General features: G+C 43.5%; 1 protein-coding gene across 2 annotated transcripts in view; it reads right to left on the bottom strand.

The window, feature by feature from the left end:
* LOC139371202 (receptor-type tyrosine-protein phosphatase gamma-like) overlaps nucleotides 1-18,374 on the bottom strand; it is a 301,567-nt gene that overhangs the window by 69,072 nt on the left and 214,121 nt on the right. The window contains exon 5 of one of the 2 annotated variants that reach the window (XM_071111387.1): nucleotides 5,301-5,396. The exons of the other annotated variant lie outside the window; for it this stretch is intronic. Within the exon in view, the coding sequence (XP_070967488.1) occupies nucleotides 5,301-5,396 (96 nt within the window). The remainder of the gene's footprint in view (nucleotides 1-5,300; nucleotides 5,397-18,374) is intronic. 2 annotated transcript variants of the gene reach the window in all.

Here is an 18,374-nt window from a genome sequence, read left to right as displayed (position 1 = left end):
GACACCTGTGATAATCGGAATTACCCAAAAGCCTCACTAGATGTCTTGTTATAGATTACATAACATCCTTTAAAGATACACAAATTCTGGTAGTTTACTGGTAAACTTTTAAAGTTTCCAGTAATACACCCTCCCTTTTCAACCCTAACTGGGACAAAGCCCCACACTGAGCTTCAATACACTTCAATCAATGGTTTTCTTTCATTGTCTCCCTGCATTGAGAGACTAGGAAGACCCCTACTGTAGGACATCAATGTGAAGAGGATTAGAGAGTAACCACACAGTTTCAGGGGCAACCTTCACTGTTACCTTCCTTTCTTCCTAACCCTCCCATGGCACTCCTCTGTTGTTCAGTTACCCCCTGAGTCCAGGTCTATTCTTCAGCCACCTCTGTCACCACCTACTGTCTTCCTCTGTTCCTCTGTTCCCAGTCACTGTGTGAGGCATTGCACATCTACCACACTCCTTCGAGTTCTCTCCCACTGTCCCGCTATTTTTAAACACATCAAAGAAACGTGTTTCTGGTGGATGGCAGACCACAGAGAGTACTGAATGATTGTAGCAGCACTGGGGTTTTATTTAAGCAGAGCCCTGCGCCAAATCTTCCTACTTAAGATAGCCCTCTGCGAAGACAGGCTGAGAGAGGAAGAGAGAGATGGCTTCAAAGATAGAGACAGGGGTGATAGGAGAAAAACAGATAGGGAGGCAGAGAGAGAGCGATGGAGAGTGTGACCAAGGGAATTATAGTTTCATTATTAATGATTGTCTGTTAAACCCACAGCTCTGTCCCATGTGAACCTCCTCCATGGGGTCACACACTGTGTTTGTCTCTGCATTGTCAGTACCACAGCACAGTCCCTCTCTTCTCCCCACACAGGCAGCCTGAGTCACCACACCACACTACAATGACACGGCAGAAAGATCAGGCCAATGCCATGTGACATCTCATCTCTTTATCATCCATCCAACAGCCCTGATTCTTTCTCCCTGACTTCTGTCGTGGCATTTTTCGACTTTACCAAATGAGGAGAGTTACAAACTTCACACACCAGTCAGAGATACTTAAACTACATCTTTTTTAATAAGAGCTTTGCAATAGCCCTTTTTGACTTTCAATGATGCGCTATCTCTAATGAACCATTGAAAAGTCCCAACAGAAAAGTACAAAGATCTTTTATAGCCAAGATACACCCCCTACATGACGAACCACAGATCTTAGGAACAGTTCACAAAGGTTAAGATTTGTATGAAAGATATCTATAAAACATGGCAGATAGTTACTGCTGTGTCAACAGCTCTCATTGTAAAGACCAGTGTCTGGCCCCCTCACTCCAAAAGGGAACTGTCTCTCCCTGATACGGCATAGAACAGAACCATTAGCTCATGTTATCTGGAATGCTCTTTAGGCTTTATTACCCAAAGACATCATAAATCTCCTCTGTCAGTGTTATGTCATAGAGGCCCATCCACAGTGGAACACACACACAATACTCTATTCTGTCGAATGTAACAACTATTATAATGTAATACAAGCATTATAACAATCTTACAAGCATTATAACATAATCTTGCAATTTTCCACGACACTTCTCTTTACTATTATCAGTCCAAAAGGCCTGTTGAATCTCTCTGTATCTCCTTACAGTCACATGAAACAGTGAAGTGAAGAATAAAGGGCAACTGTAAATGAAGCTACTGTACCTTCAAGAGACTCTTGGCTCATTGCACCATGAGGCTTTAATTGCATTGCAGGCCAATCGGAGAGAGGGGATTGTTCGACAAACGAGGATATCTCTGCAGTGTCAGAGAGCAGTTGAAACACCTGCGTTTGCCTTCCCAACGACGTGAGAGCTAAAGAATAGCTGTGTCACTTTCTCGCAAGTGTGCTTATTGCTTTTGGACCTTTATCATATCTATACACGTAAAAATAGCACCTATGATCAATTAAGAGGGAGAAGTCACACCTAATGAAGAAACAGAAACTTAATTTGCGCCGATATAAATATAAAGAGCTCCATCTTGTTTCTGAGGACAGTGACGTCGGAGGCAATCCATTCTTTAAGCTGAGAAATGTCCATCTGTAACTAGGGTGACTGGTGTCACAGAGAGGAAGCAGAGACTAAGTGGCTATGCCATCCCGCTTCATCAACAACAACCCTGGCCCGAGTGCCAAAGCATAATCTACCTGTACACTACAGTACCAGGCCTCACCTCCTCCTCAATTTACCACTTAAACTAAGAAATGGCTAAATGCAACTACAGCAAATTACATTGAATTAATTATGTTTCTCTGTTAAAAGCTGGAACTAATTTCTCCTCCAGTAGCAAGTACTCTGCTGAATTGGAAGCAGCACTGTAGGGTTTAGCACTGTTGGCATATAGTGTAATTAACTTCATTTGGAGGTAATTGATTTAGTGAGGAATGGAGAGTCACCTAAATAGAAGACAAAAAACTCCTTCATCAACACATTATTTCTATGGCTGCATCACATGTAAGACACTGCCTCTCCTTAATGTACTGTACACCTTGGCTGAGTTGATCAGAAGTAAACTTCCTGTTACCATAGTAACGCATGCTCCAGTGAGTAGTAAGCCTCTGTGAGCGATGCTGGGTCTGGTCTGCTCTACTCACACGTGTGTTTATCTGAATGACCGTATGGTGAATCACTGAGCATGTCGACTGTAAATAAGCCAATAAAACTGTAATGATAGATGTTACTACTAAAATCTATTTCAATCAGGGGGCTGGGCACAGCACGAGAGTGGGCCTCAAAAGCAATGGAAGCCGCAGCCCTGAGCTCACACGGGCCGATAGGGCCAATTTGTCCTGTATGGCAACATACATCATTAAATTAATACATGCCACAGTGAGAGGAGAGCAATCTAATCACCACACACACACACACACAACACCTCACGGATCAACTCCTCCTTCCTATTTGACCTAGATAGTTTGTGTGTATGTGTTGATGTGTAGGCTACGTCAGCCTTTTTTAAATTGGTGTAGTTCTGTCCATGAGCTGTCCTTGTCTATTAATGTTCTGTATTATGACTTGTTTCATGTTTTGTGTGGACCCCAGGAAGAAGATCTTCTGCAACAGCTAATGGGGATCCTAATAAAACACCAAATACCAAAACACACACACGCTGACTGAGACACACACACACACACACACACACACACACACACACACACACACACACACACACACACGCTGACTGAGACACACACACACACTCTGACTGAGACACACACACACACACTGACTGAGACACACACACACACACAGATGTACACTGAGTGGAACACTTCCTAATATTGAGTTGCATCCCCTTTTAATCTCAGAACAGCCTCAATTCGTCGGGGCATGGACTTTACAAGGTGTCGAAAGCGTTCCACAGGGATGTTGGCCCATGTTGACTCCAAAGCATTCCACAATTGTGCCAAGTTGGCTGGATGTCCTTTGGGTGGTGAACCATTCTTGATACACACGGGAAACTGTTGAGCGTGAAAAACCCAGCCGACTTGCAGTTCTTAACCAGTGCACCTGGCAACTACTACCAAACTCTGTTCAAAGGCACTTCAATCTTTTGTCTTGCCCATTCACCCTCTGTATGACATACATACACAATCCATGTTTCAATTATCTCAAGACTTAAAAATACTTCTGTAACCTGTCTCCTCCCCTTCATCTACACTGCCTGAAGTGGATTTAATGAGTGACATCAATTAGGGATCATAACATTCACCTGGATTCACCTGGTCAGTCTATGTCATTGAAAGTTCATAATGTTTTGTACACTTATCATATATACAGTACACACACATGAATATGACACTCCTTGAAGGGGTCACTTGATTGGTAAATTGCTGTAGTTGTTTTGTGAACTGATTTATTGTCTGTAATCAGGCGAGGTTGCTATTAGCTAGTTGTTGTTTTTTAAGCGGCCTGATGGGGATGTGTAACTTGGCAGACAGAGGAGAGGAGCTTTACGGTTATCACCATAGAGGAATGCCTCACGTTTTAACAGGATACCTCTTCACGATAACCACCCCCGAGGGATACATCCACTCTCCAGGCCTGCCAGATACTGGCTCTCTGACAATCAGTTTGGTGGTTCACTGAGTGTGTGTGTGTGTGTGTGTGGTTGCACATGTTTATTACTGTGTGATCTCGTTCAGGGGTACACACACTCCTCTATAAAAGACAACGTTATGACTGCTATCTTCAGGGGTCTAGGGAAAGTGTTCTGAAGCTGTGTGTGTGCCATTAAGGCTTTCCATTTCCCTGTGCTCTGTATTCCACATGTTAACACATACCGTTTACACACGCCCACCCACGCAGGTGCAGGTTACTGTTTGAGAGAGGAGCAAGTGTTTGAGTTTGAGGAGATCAAAGATAGAAAAAATTATATTATGAGATGTGCATTATCTGATTCTTCATGGAAAATGTGTGTGTGTGTGGGGGGGGGGGTGTTGCAGTGCTTGGTAGGAGAGACAGGGGGAGAGAGGTTGAGAGAGAGATGGAGAGAGAGAGCAAGGGAGAGAGGGAGAGCAGACAGACAGTCATTGTAATTCAGTGGACGCAAGTAAAGAATGCCCAATCTGGACCTAAGAGGACTGGAGGATTATGCAAGCGTTGATGTGCATGTGTTGGTGAGTGTGTATGTCTCTCGGTGTGTGTATGTCTCTCGGTGTGTGTATGTCTCTCGGTGTGTGTATGTCTCTTGGTGTGTGTATGTCTCTCGGTGTGTGTATGTCTCTCGGTGTGTGTATGTCTCTCGGTGTGTGTATGTCTCTCGGTGTGTGTATGTCTCTCGGTGTGTGTATGTCTCTCGGTGTGTGTATGTCTCTCGGTGTGTGTAAGGGAGTATTAAAGGAAAGTTAATGGACCAAGTAAAATTCCACTTACGCAATCGATGGCATCAAATGAACTTTTAATCTTGCCAATTCAGACTGATGGAGTTGACAATGACCCCGCCCACTGCTAGCCCAACAGACCCACACACTCAGGTCAACCAACACTTATATCTCCACTTAAGACAATACAGAGCCAAGTCAGTTGCACAGATAAACACAGTGCTCAGGGACAACACAAGAAACACATTTATTTTCCAAGCTTATTAATATGTTTCTTCCCCAGCAGTGATGGTAAAACAGTAATGTTGTGTTTCACTTCTGATATGTGCATTGATTTAGAGTGAGTCAATGTGTTGTTCCATGGGCCATATAGATTGCTATAGGGTCATATCAAAACCCTATGAGTGAGAAGCCAAAAATACAAGACAAATGTTCTCACCTGAAAGAAGACCGACATCACTGCAATGATCCTCTTCTGACGTATTGCAGCACTGAGGCTGTCAAAGTCATCCGAGTTATACATGTAGATCTGCATCTATTCGGGAGAACGAGAGAAAGACAGGGACAGAGAACGAGAGAAAGACAGGGAGAGAGAACGAGAGAAAGACAGGGAGAGAGAACGAGAGAAAGACAGGGAGAGAGAATGAGAGAAAGACATGGAGAGAGAATGAGAGAAAGACGGAGAGAGAATGAGAGAAAGACGGAGAGAGAATGAGAGAAAGACAGGGAGAGAGAATGAGAGAAAGACAGGGAGAGAATGAGAGAAAGACAGGGAGAGAGAATGAGAAAAAGACAGGGAGAGAGAACGAGAGAAAGACAGGGAGAGAGAATGAGAGAAAGACAGGGAGAGAGAATTAAAGAGTTAGGGATCCATCTGTAAAACTTCCACTTCTCTCAAGGAATAGCTTGGATCTCCAAATTGCGTCCTTAATGACTATGTCAGCAGAGCCACAGAACATATAAATGGGAGTGTGTTCTGCTCTCTGACTACTCTCTCATCTGTGGGGTTTCTCTGAATCCTTGAATAATACACAGCCCTACGTTGGACTGATGTGTGGTGAACTTTTAGCGGCCAAATCGGCAGCAGAAGAAGCATCACCCAAGTGGGTGCTACACATCGATGGTGGAGGAGTCGTCCAGTAGTTACGAGAGAGCTGAGGAATGACGAGAACAATGTCTTGTCTGAGAACAACTCCAGCGAGCTAACTCCATCACCACCATCATTACCAACACTGTCCCTACCATCCAATTCAGCTGCCATCCAAGCCGGCTGCCAGCAGAATACCGGTAGATGCCTTTACCAAACACAGGCACCCTCTGAAGCTAGAGACTTGATGCTTGCTTGTTTTACATTTCAAGCAATGTTCTATTATTTTTTTGTTTACTTGTATGTGCTGTGTACTGCAGTTCAGCTTTTAGCTGCCAAGTACGGCCTACATGTACAAATGAAATAAACTACCAGTACTACAAAAAAATATGTAATTAGGTCAAAGGTAATACATTGGTTATAGATCATTTACAGCTTATTTATTCCCATAGAGCTGCATAAAGACACCCTGTAGCGTACATGGACCTTCCAGGGCTGAGCAGTGTCAATATGGGCTGTAAGTCATCCACTCTGCTCTCAGACACAGACACACTGATCCAGACAGATAGAGGCCTAGAACTGTAGCTTAGTTAGCCTGCTGTTAACATAATCAGTATAAATAGCCCACTCAAGACGGGAAGGATGTACAGATAGCTTGTTAGATCTCCCCTTTCTATCTCTCTCTCTTTCATAAACACACACGCACATATAACAACCAACACGGTCCTCTCCATCAGGCCGGTTGTCATGGTGATATGCAGCAGGCAAAGCCCACTCACACATGCACACACGTACGTGTAAAGGACGTCACACCGCTTGCTTAGCGAGTACCACTTCCTCCGGATTCGGCACATACCTGTCTCAAACCCGGGATCTCTGCTTCACAAACACACGTGACCGTCCTCCCTGGACATTTATGACTGAGGAGTACATTTTGCGTCCATGTGCTACACACGGAAGCACACACACACACACACACACACACACACACACACACACAGACACAGACACAGACACACACACACACACACACACACACACACACACACACACACACACACACACCCGGTGGGTGGGATTAAGGATGTAGCGTGTGTCCTACTCAGAGATCAGGGTCTTTAATCAGGGAAGAGAGAGCCTTCAGCATTTCCTAATATGTTAAGGGAAGAACCAGCTTCCTCAAACACGATACACAACCACACAGCTACATCATCTTCACCAGGATCTGTGTGTGTGTATTTCAGATGGGATCATCTCTCTCTAATATGATAGAGAACCACAGCGACACACACTCCATCATCATCAACTGTGTGTCAAATAATCAGTATCATCACTAAATCAAGTGCGAGTTGTGGGACGTGTGTGAAGTGAGGTCCTTCACTGTAGGATTACAGGGTTTATGTGTGTACATTTCAGCCTGGCAAGAATGACATATATTTCCTCCTTATTGTTTAAGATGACAAGTTGAATGCAATGCCTCAATGTAGCAAGACACACACACCTGCACACACACGCACGCACGCACACACACACAAACACCCACGCAAGTCAGGCCCCTCTCTCATTCCCCACGGTCTATCGTGTGAAGGTGAAGCTCCCTTCTTCTGGAGTGTGTGTGTTTACATGAAAGCTGTGGAGATAAATGCTGTAGGGGAACACATTCTGCGCCTGCCAAAATCCATTTTCTCACAATATCAACATCGTCAATATTATTCCAGTTGCATTTTCCACGCTTCTGTAATCCTGACATAAAGCAGGGTGCATAGCCTCCTTTGATCTATTTGAGGCATAAACAGTTCTGTGGTCTCCTAATATACTATGGAGTCCAAAATTATTGGATGGCTTGATGAAGATCAGCAAATAAGTATCAAATAAACAATTGTATGCAATTTTTTGGGGGGGGGAAATGATATTATTTTAAACTAATATAATTGCTCAGAGAAATATATTTTAATTAAGAAGTAATAATAAAATCACTAAAAGATAGGGGTCAAAATGATTGGATCCCCTGTTTTCAAAACCCCAATGCATACATAGAATAACTCATCCCTACTGTAAAATATGGTGGTGGATCTTTGATGTAATGGGGCTGTTTTCCTTCCACTGGTCCTGGGGCCCTTGTTATTAAGGTCAACGGCATCATGAACGTTACCAAGTATCAGGATATTTTAGCCAAAAAACCTGCTCATCTTTATCAAGGGATCCAATAATTCTGGACCCCACTGTAGAGCCCATAGTACAATATGTGTTTTCGAATTTAGAACGGAGCAAACTGGACCCTAATACCATCAGCTTCTTCTGTCAGTTAATTGATGGCAATAATAGCAGCATTGCAGCTCTACAGTACTTGTGTGCACGCATGCACACACGCACACACACACACACACACACACACACACACACACACACACACACACACACACACACACACACACACACACACACACACACACACACACACATAGAGTGCTAGCTGAGTTAGCGGAGACATCATTTCCTAAATAAGGGAGAGCAAGTGGCATGGCAGGGTCTTACATATTTCAACCTCCGCATACTGAGGGCTGTGGATCACTGGCCACTTTGCATTCAGCCCAGAAGAGAAGTGGCGGGTGGCGACACGTTCTCCATACTCATCTCAAACAAGAAGATACAACCTTCACGCACTGCACACAGAATACTAGAGCACCTCAGCAACCAGGATGGACATTAGACAAAGACTCAATGGAAGACACAGAGGGCAATTGGACCCCTGAATGATCCTATTTCATTAGTGTGTGGTCTTAGTTTACTGTGCTGCATGTTTGACTGGAGCACTATGTGCTGTGGGTCATAGTGTGATTGACATGGCTATGAGAGATCCTGGAGAGTTGCAAGAGCTTGTTAAACTGAATCTCCTGTTCTTAGTGCTGGGCTAGAACAAAAGCCTGCACACCCTATTATACACCATGACTAGGGCTGGTGACCATTGGTTTAGCAGCAGTAAAGAGAGGGGTGAGAGGGAGGAGTCCTGGACACAGAGTACACCGAGTGTGATCCGGTACAGTGTGTCACCAGTATATCATGACACTGAAGGACAGACCTCACACCCTATGGTCCCAGCCATGCCATCCTCTTTTCCCTTCAATGACTGATGTCACCCCTGTGTCATCATTATTCAATACCAGGCTGCAATTAAGTCAAGAAATATGGAACATATACACACACACAGACATACAGACATGCACACAGACACACTCTCTCTCTCCATTTCGTGGATCACTTACACACACATAATCAAACACAAAGAAAGGAACCAGGGGACTGGTTGTTGACATTCCTGAGTGAATGCAAACGTGTTTAAATGAAAGGTATTTTCCTCTCCTAGTTCACAGAAAAGCCTGGATAAATATGCACAGGCTTACAGAGAGCAAGCAGGTTTGTGTCAGGCCTGTCTCCTGCTCTCCTGTGTGTGTGTGTGTGTGTGTGTGTGTGTGTGTGTGTGTGTGTGTGTGTGTGTGTGTGTGTGTGTGTGTGTGTGTGTGAGAGAGAGCTGTGATCCCAGGCTCTATTAACACAAAGGTCACGGTGAGCTATTACAGAGGACAGTTCTACTCACATATCCCACTGGGCACAGATGTCAATTTAACGTCAACTTCACGTTGATTCGAAATTTCGAACGAAATTTCATTGAAATGACGTGGAAACATCATTGATTCAACTAGTGTGTGCCCAGTGGGATATCAACACACAAGGAACAGCACAGCAGTTGATGGGGAGAAACGGCAGTCATGGAGCATGACGATGCAGAAGGAAATACAATGATAAACAAAGATATTTTCTCTAAATCTTCATTCCTTTTTACTTTTGTAACCGGTAGAAAAGGGGAAACCATGACAGAATATCATCTGCACCCAGATAGAAAGCAAAGAAGGGTCTTGATATATTCAGACCTCACTGTGCTGTATCTCTTCTCTCTCTCTTTCTCACTCTCTCAATGTTTTTCTATCTCCCCCGAAATTTCCCATGGTCAGCAGAAAAGCACCCACTACACAGAGATCATTCTAATAACACAATGCCTAAGAGAGAAAGAGAGAGAGAGAGAAATGTCTTGACTGGGACACAATGACACACACACCACACACAGTGCAGGGAACACTCTGGGAGCACCGACCTACACACCAAAATCAGCAGCAAAGAAAAAGCACCTGGGTAGAAGAGAACTATAATTCTAGAGAAAAAGAACAGGGGAGGAAATCTGCCTTGTTTCATGGCCTTAGGGGGTCTGTAACACCATCTCTCCATTCCTCTAGTTTAAGGGTAGTAGGTGCACAGCAAAGACTCCATGCTCCATCTCAACTCAAAACAACCATGCTTTTCCCCAGAATGCAGGAAGGGAGCCCCCGCTACTCCTCACAGGGGTCCATCATCACTAATCTCCCAAAGTTAGAGTAGCAGCCAGAACCCAGTAGATGGTCAGAGATGGTTTGAACATGCTGACCATTGGAGCAGGGTCACGGTCAAGGTCCCACTAAAAATAACCCCTCCTCCAACGCCGTCTGAGACTGATAGAACAGGGGTGGTGGAGTTCCTCTGATGAGTTCCTCTCCCCTTACATCAAAGACCTAGGGAGAGGAAGTGACCCAGACCACTCATTACAGCCATTCATCTGACTTCCTGGGCTGTGGTGGCCTCGGGCAAGGGCTGGCCAATAATTTGAGCCTGTCTCTGTGCTCGGGGAGATACACATAATGACCAGTGTCTTAACAATGTTAACCAATTCGTTGTTTTCATTTCCTCATTGTCCTGGATTAGAGTGGATCCATAGCTCAGGACAACCTCTCACTGGTGACTCCCAGAGCAGAGCAGTAATTACTGAAGAGCCTTACTGAGATTACAACTAATAGCCACGTCAAATACAAAGGCCCTATCCAGGAACATTATGACATTGTTATGAGCACAAACAAAACACAGCAAAAAATACAATTTGTATCACACAGAGTGACTGACATGTTTGGTGTCAGTATATGTCGTGAGACAGTGATAGTGACTCTGAGGTTGACTTATTCAGGCGAGATATTCTAATAATTCAACTTCACTCCATCATGGGGCCAAATGATCAAGCATGCACGCACCCACATCTATTCTATATAGTATGTACATCACAAATAAGTGTTCACCAAGACAAAAACAAATATTACCGTACTCTATATATGAAAATGGCTTACCAAGAAAAACATCAAAAAATACTATTTTGAAGTATAAAAAAAAGAAGCATAGATTGATTTATTTTAGCTCACTTCAATCCATTGTACAGGATGCTAACAGGTGACTGACGTTTCGACGTCAAGCTGACGTCTTTGTCACACCCTGATCTGTTTCACCTGTCTTTGTGATTGTCTCCACCCCCCTCCAGGTGTCGCCCATCTTCCCCATTATCCCCTGTATATTTATACCTGTGTTCTCTGTTTGTCTGTTGCCAGTTAGTTTTGTTCGTAAAACCTACCAGCGTTTGTTTCCCTGCTCCTGCCTGTTTTCCTGCTCCTGTTTTCTAGTTCTACCCGGTTTTGACTGTTCTACCTGCCCTGACCCTGAGACTGCCTGCCGTTCTGGACCCATTACACCCTTTCTGGATTACTGATCCCTGCCTGCCTTGACCTGTCATTAGGCCTGCCCCTGTGGTTGTAATAAACTCTTTACTTCTACACTGTCTGCATCTGCGTCTTACTTCAACATGATAGTCTTCCTCAGAGTGACGTGACCATTGCACTTAGCCTCGTGGCACAATGAGACACAACAATGTAAGAAAATAATAATATGCTGCAAGGTAAATGGCAAATTATTGCACAAAATAATAGTAATAATAAGAGAAATAGTGTGTCTCATTAATCAATCAGCCATTTCAAAACATGCATAGATGATATTTGGGTGTCTTTGAATCCGGAGACACAGAGACCCCCAAAATCAAGGCAACAACATTATAGAATTGAGGACAGTGAAAAATCATTGTTTATCCCGTTAGGATCCACAGTGTCTAAGGACATACTGAAATATTAGCATTATTATTTTCTTACATTGTTGTGTCTCAAATAGGAGCTAAGTGCAATGGTCAGATCACTCTGAGGAAGACGTCAGCTTAACGTCGAAACGTCAGTCACCTGTTCACATCCTGTACAATGGATTAAAGTGAGCTAAAATAAATACATTTGTGCTTTTTTTTGTTGAGTGCTCCAACTCCTTTCTTCATTTGGGAAGTTTTTCTTGGTAAGCCCGTCTCATGATTTTGGTCATTCAGTGGAGGCTGGTGGGAGGAGCTAGAGGAGGACGGGCTCATTGTAATGGTTGGAATGGAACAGTATCAAACAGATCAAACATATGGAAACCACATTTGACTCCATTTATTTCAGCTTTTATTTCTTTCATCACATTCCCAGTGGGTCAGAAGTTTACATACACTCAATTAGTATTTGGTAGCATTGCCTTTAAAAACGTTTCGGGTAGCCTTTCACAAGTTGGGTGAATTTTGGCCCATTCCCATCCTGACAGAGCTGGTGTAACTGAGTCAGGTTTGTAGGTCTTCTTGCTCGCACACACTTTTTCAGTTCTGCCAACAAATGTTGTATAGGATTCAGATCGGGTCTTTCTGATGGCCACTCCAATACCTTGACTTTGTTGTTCTTAAGACATTTTGCCACAACTTTGGAAGTATGCTTGGGGTCATTGTCCATTTGGAAGACCCATTTGCGACCAAGTTTAACTTCAGTATATCCACATAATTTTCCTGCCTTATGATGCCATCTATTTTGTAAAGTGCAACAGTCCCTCCTGCAGCGAAGCACCCCCACAACATGATGCTGCCACCCCCACAACATGATGCTGCCACCCCCGTGCTTCACGATTGGGATGGTGTTCTTCAGCTTTCAAGCCTCCCCTTCCAAACATAACGATGGTCATTATGGCCAAACACTGTTATGTTTCAACAGACCAGAGGACATTTCTCCAAAAAGTACCATCTTTGTCGCCATGTGCATTTGCAAACCATATTCTGGCTTTTTCATAGCGGTTTTGGAGCAGTGGCTTCTTCCTTGCTGAGCAGCCTTTCAGGTTAGGCCTATATAGGACTCGTTTTACTGTGGATATAGATACTTTTGTACCTGTTTCCTCCAGCATCTTCACACGGTCCTTTGCTGTTGTTCTGCGATTGATTTGCACTTTTCACACCAAAGTACATTCATCTCTAGGAGACAGAACGCGTCTCCTTCTTGACAGCTGCGTGGTCCCATGGTGTTTACACTTGCGTATTATTGTTTGTACAAATGAACGTGGTACCTTCAGGCATTTGGAAAGGATGAACCAGACTTGTGGAGGTCTACATTTTTTTTCTGAGGTCTTGGCTGATTTCTTTTGATTTTCCGATGATGTCAAGCAAAGAGACACTGAGTTTGAAGGAAGGCAATGAAATACATCCACAGGTACACCTACAATTGACTCAAATGATGTCATGGCTTTAGAAGCTTCTGATAGGCTAATTGACATCATTTGAGTCAATTTTCTGGAATTTTCCAAGCTGTTTAAAGGTACAGTCAACTTAGTCTATGTAAACTTCTAACTTCTGACCCACTGGAATTGTGATACAGTGAATTATAAGTGAAATAATCTGTCTGTAAACAATTGTTGGAAAAATGACTTGTGTCATGCACAAAGTAGATGTCCTAACTGACTTGCCAAAACTATAGTTTGTTAACAAAAAAATTGTGGAGTGGTTGAAAAATGAGTTTTAATGACTCCAACCTAAGTGTATGTAAACTTCCGACTTCAACTCTATTAATATCTTGCATGAGAGCGAGGAAAACATTATAACGATTTTCTTTGGGTGAAGTAGAGTCGGACCAAAATGCAGCGTGGTTGTTATTCATGTTTTTTAATGAAGAAACTGAACATGAACAAACTAACAAAACAATAAACGTGAGAAAACCTAACAGCCTATCTGGTGACAACAAAACACAGAGACAGGAACAATCACCCACAAACACACAGTGAAACCCAGGCTACCTAAATATGGTTCCCAATCAGAGACAATGACTAACACCTGCCTCTGATTGAGAACCATATCAGGCCAGACATAGAAATAGACAAACAAGACATCCAACATAGAATGCCCACCCAGCTCACGTCCTGACCAACACTAAAACAAGGAAAACACACACGAACGATGGTCAGAACGTGACACATTACCCCAACATTAACGGGTCTATGTGATTAATCATGAGACCTATGCAGGTGGCATGTTAATGTATCATGATTATGGATCCTCTGTGTGGCTTCTCATGGGGGTAGAGAGTGCCATGGTTGGCCTGGCGCCTCCATCCCTCACTATGTTGGCTTTGACTGACAGGCTGCGTTTATCCACCTCCACACTTTATCTCTTTAGAACAACAGCCATCAACGTGAAGGAAGGAGGCAGATAAACGAGTGGCCAGAGCCCCGGGGAGCGCTTCCCAAAGATTTCCCATCCATTCAGCCAACACACTCACGCACGCACATGTTCTCCCTCCCCTCTTCTCCACCCTCAATCTCTACAACCTTTTCTCCCTCTGCTTGTGTCAGACAGCACAGACAGCACAATTTTCCAATTTCTCCAGCACAAATGAGCCAATTCAAGTCTTTGCTCCTGACAGAGGGGATTGCACCTCGTGTGAATCCTACAGACACATCTAAAAATGTTTTAGACTTTACGGACCACCAGGAGAGAGAAAAAAATATGTTTGAGCAGTTAAGGGCACGTTCCAAGCATATAGCGCTTGACAGCCTTAATATAACTGGTATTATAAACTGAGTGATTCAAGCTCTGAATGCTGATTGGCTGACAGCCGTGGTATATTAGACCATATACCACAGGTATGACAAAACATTTTGTTTTACTGCACTAATTATTAGTTTATAATAGCAAAAAGGCCACTCGGGGTTTGTGATATATGGCCAATATACTACGGCTAAGAACTGTGTCCACGCACTCCATGCTGTATCATAGTAAAGAACAGCCCTTAGCCGTGGTATAGCCGTGGTATACCACACCCTCTTGGGCCTTATTGCTTAAATAACACCACACAGGTTCAGAATCCCAACGAGAGAGGGTCCATGGTGATTATAAAGCAGTGGTATTCAAAGTCGGGGTCGCGACCCCACTGGGGGAGGTGCAGAGGGGTCGGAAAAATAAATAAAACAAGATTCTTATTTTATTATTAACAAAAAATTAAGAGTACAAATATGGGATGGGACAAATATGCAAACATTTTTGAGAAAGATAATTTTAAAAATACATTAATTGGTTTCCTTTCATTTAGATAAGAGATGAAAATGCTATGAATTGAAGGTTATTTATTGATGTAAAAATCTAAATTTACCGGTTTTAAGGTTGTGTCATTAGATTTGGGGTGGGGTCATCAGAAATTATTGGGGAAAAACTGGGGTTCCCACTTAATAAGTTTGAATACCACTGTCCTAAAGACTGAAGAGAGAAGAGAGGAAATGAGGAAGAAGAGAGGGGAACATGGCCATATCAACTACACCAAGCATGTCTGCCATATACACGGGTGGAATGTTTACTCAAGAGCATGGCTTAAATGCTGAAAAGACAAAATGCAGTGAGGCCTGAGTGTGATTTATCTGCCAAACTGTAGAAGGAATATTAATCATGGTTGTGCACCTGTATGTACTGTATGTTCTGTATATGGCAGCTCCTCCCTATCCTGCACTACACTGAGATGACTCAGCAACCAGCATGCTGAGATTCAAGATCACATTTACTTCTCTGACAATGCTATGTCAGCCCAGGGCCCCGTAAAACAGGGGAAGGAGACAGAGAAAGAGTGCTGGGAAGAGGGAGCAAAAGAATGGGGGAGACAGATGGAAAAAGAGAGCAGAAGAAAGTGGAAGACAGAGTGGAAGAGGGAGTGAAAGAGAGAGTGGAAGAGAGAGTGGAAGAGAGAGTGGAAGAGGGAGGGAAAGAGAGAGGGGAAGAGAGAGTGGAAGAGAGAGTGGAAGAGGGAGGGAAAGAGAGAGGGGAAGAGAGAGTGGAAGAGGGAGTGGAAGAGAGAGTGGAAGAGAGAGTAGAAGAGAGAGTGGGAGAGAGAGTAGAAGAGGGAGGGAAAGAGAGAGGGGAAGAGAGAGTGGAAGAGAGAGTGGAAGAGGGAGGGAAAGAGAGAGGGGAAGAGGGAGGGGAAGAGAGAGGGGAAGAGAGTGTTTGTGAATTGTCCCCTAGTTTTAAGTTGTTTAGATAGATAATGAGGCTGATAGAGACTGGGGAGTCTCCCATGGTCTGCAAATTACACCACTGTTAGGGGAGTGTATATGTGTGTGTGTGTGTGTGTGTGTGTGTGTGTGTGTGTGTGTGTGTGTGTGTGTGTGTGTGTGTGTGTGTGTGTGTATTGTCTCTGCAAATAGGACTGAAATATTAATGTGGACAATCTGGCTCATTAAGAAAGAGATTGTGGCCTACTTGAGCTTGACAAAAACAAACACGCTCCTTCAAAGAGTGAAAACAGTGACTCGGAGTGCGACAAGATAAAAAGTCTAATCAAATATCTAATGAGCTTGATCGCTGACAGAGAGCTAATACATAAACCACTGGTTTCAAAGCCATATAATAAAGTATACAAAAGAGATTGTGTTCCATATGATGTGTTTGGAGGCATATCTGCTCACATGTATCACATATATCATGCACGTGTCCGTCCTAAGTCTTGTAATGTTCGGTCTGACAACAAAAACACAGTAGCCTCGGTGTTCTTCCACTTTGAAGTGGATACTGAGAGGAATAGAGTTCCATCAGAGGGGAGGTTCAACAAGACTGGGAAGGGCTCTGTGATATCACCCTCTGGGACCATGGAAGATCTGAGGCTGAATCACAAGCCTTTGTGCTGGGAAGGAACCAATGACAGACATACAGGATGTGCTCCACTCTGTGTCCTAGTTGGGAGAGAGCACATCAAGGTGTTGTTTTGATGCTGTGATTCACACAACCAGAGCTCTCCATGGAGTTTAGTAACTGGCTGAGCACTCCATTGGTGCACTCCACCAGGCTCTGCTTATTTCTCACAAATGGATGTCCATCAAAAAGATCATTGTAGCATAGGCACCTGTGGCACCAAAGCTACCTCAAGTCTCCCTCCCTACAATGGCTTTAAAAGCCAGGTATACAATACAGGACGAAAGTGCAATAGCTGGGATATTAAACATGTTTGGTGTGTTGAGCCCTTTGAAATCTATCTTAAAACCCCAAAATACATTACATGAGAAATGTTAGAATGTCAGTCCCTCCTTTTTCAATTTCGGGAGTATTGCTTTTTCATAAAATCTGGAAAATATTGCTTTTGAGAAAACAAAAGGCAGCCTGTATCGGCAACGAGATTATTAAAAATGGTATCAAGCTAGCCCAGAACTGGGACAACATATTTTTGCCCTCTAGGTAGCATTGGGCTTTTAAAGAATGGCTGTGTTTTTCGGTGTCATTGAGGACAGGCCAGGAAATATAACATTATGTTAGAAATTGCTCGCCTCCCGATCCAGAGGGAGGCCAATCATAAATAAAATAGAGAAATACATTTAAAAAAGGAGCTTGGCATGGCAGTCATCAGTTATCTTTGAAGGTTTAATGGAATGTAGCTGCCAAGAAAGGGAACGACAGAGGGAGGGAGAGAGAGAGAGATATAGAAATAGTGTGTGAGGGAGAGAGAGACAAAGAGAAGAGAAATAGAGAAGAAGAGGGACACAAAGAGAGAAAGTGTGAGAGGCCCAACATGACAATACATAAGAATACCACTCCACAATATTTCTCCTTTCTGAATCAAACACAAAATAGACCAACTGTTGAAAATTATAATATTATGACTTTGCTGTAAAACCTCCTCTCAGAGTCCACTAAAACCGTATCTCTAAGTTGACTCTTCTTTTCCATCCTTTACCCTCTCAACAATAAATCAATTTGTTCTTTATTTCCTCCTTGGACGCTCTTTGAGCCAAATGACGTCGTCCCCACAATGACCGTACGTACCTACCCCAACCAGAAACCATGGATTACAGGCAGCATCCGCACTGAGCTAAAGGCTAGAGCTGCCACTTTCAAGGAGCGGGACTCTAATCCGGAAGCTTATAGGAAATCCCGCTATGCCCTCCGACGAACCATCAAACAGGCAAAGCGTCAATAGAGGACTCCCTGTCCGAGTCTGTAATACCAACATGTTTTAAGCAGACCACCATAGTGCCTATGCCCAAGAACACTAAGGTAACCTGCCTAAATGATTACCGACCTATAGCACTCACGTCTGTAGCCATGAAGTGCTTTGAAAGGCTGGTCATGGCTCACATCCACACCATCATCTCAGAAACCCTAGACCCACTCCAATTTGCATACCACCCCAACAGGTCCACAGATGATGCAGTCTCTATTGC

This window comes from Oncorhynchus clarkii, chromosome 17 (genome assembly GCF_045791955.1).
Source record: "Oncorhynchus clarkii lewisi isolate Uvic-CL-2024 chromosome 17, UVic_Ocla_1.0, whole genome shotgun sequence".
NCBI lineage: Eukaryota > Metazoa > Chordata > Actinopteri > Salmoniformes > Salmonidae > Oncorhynchus > Oncorhynchus clarkii.
Note: the sequence above shows the minus strand (reverse complement) of the source record. Positions and strands in the feature narration are given on the sequence as shown.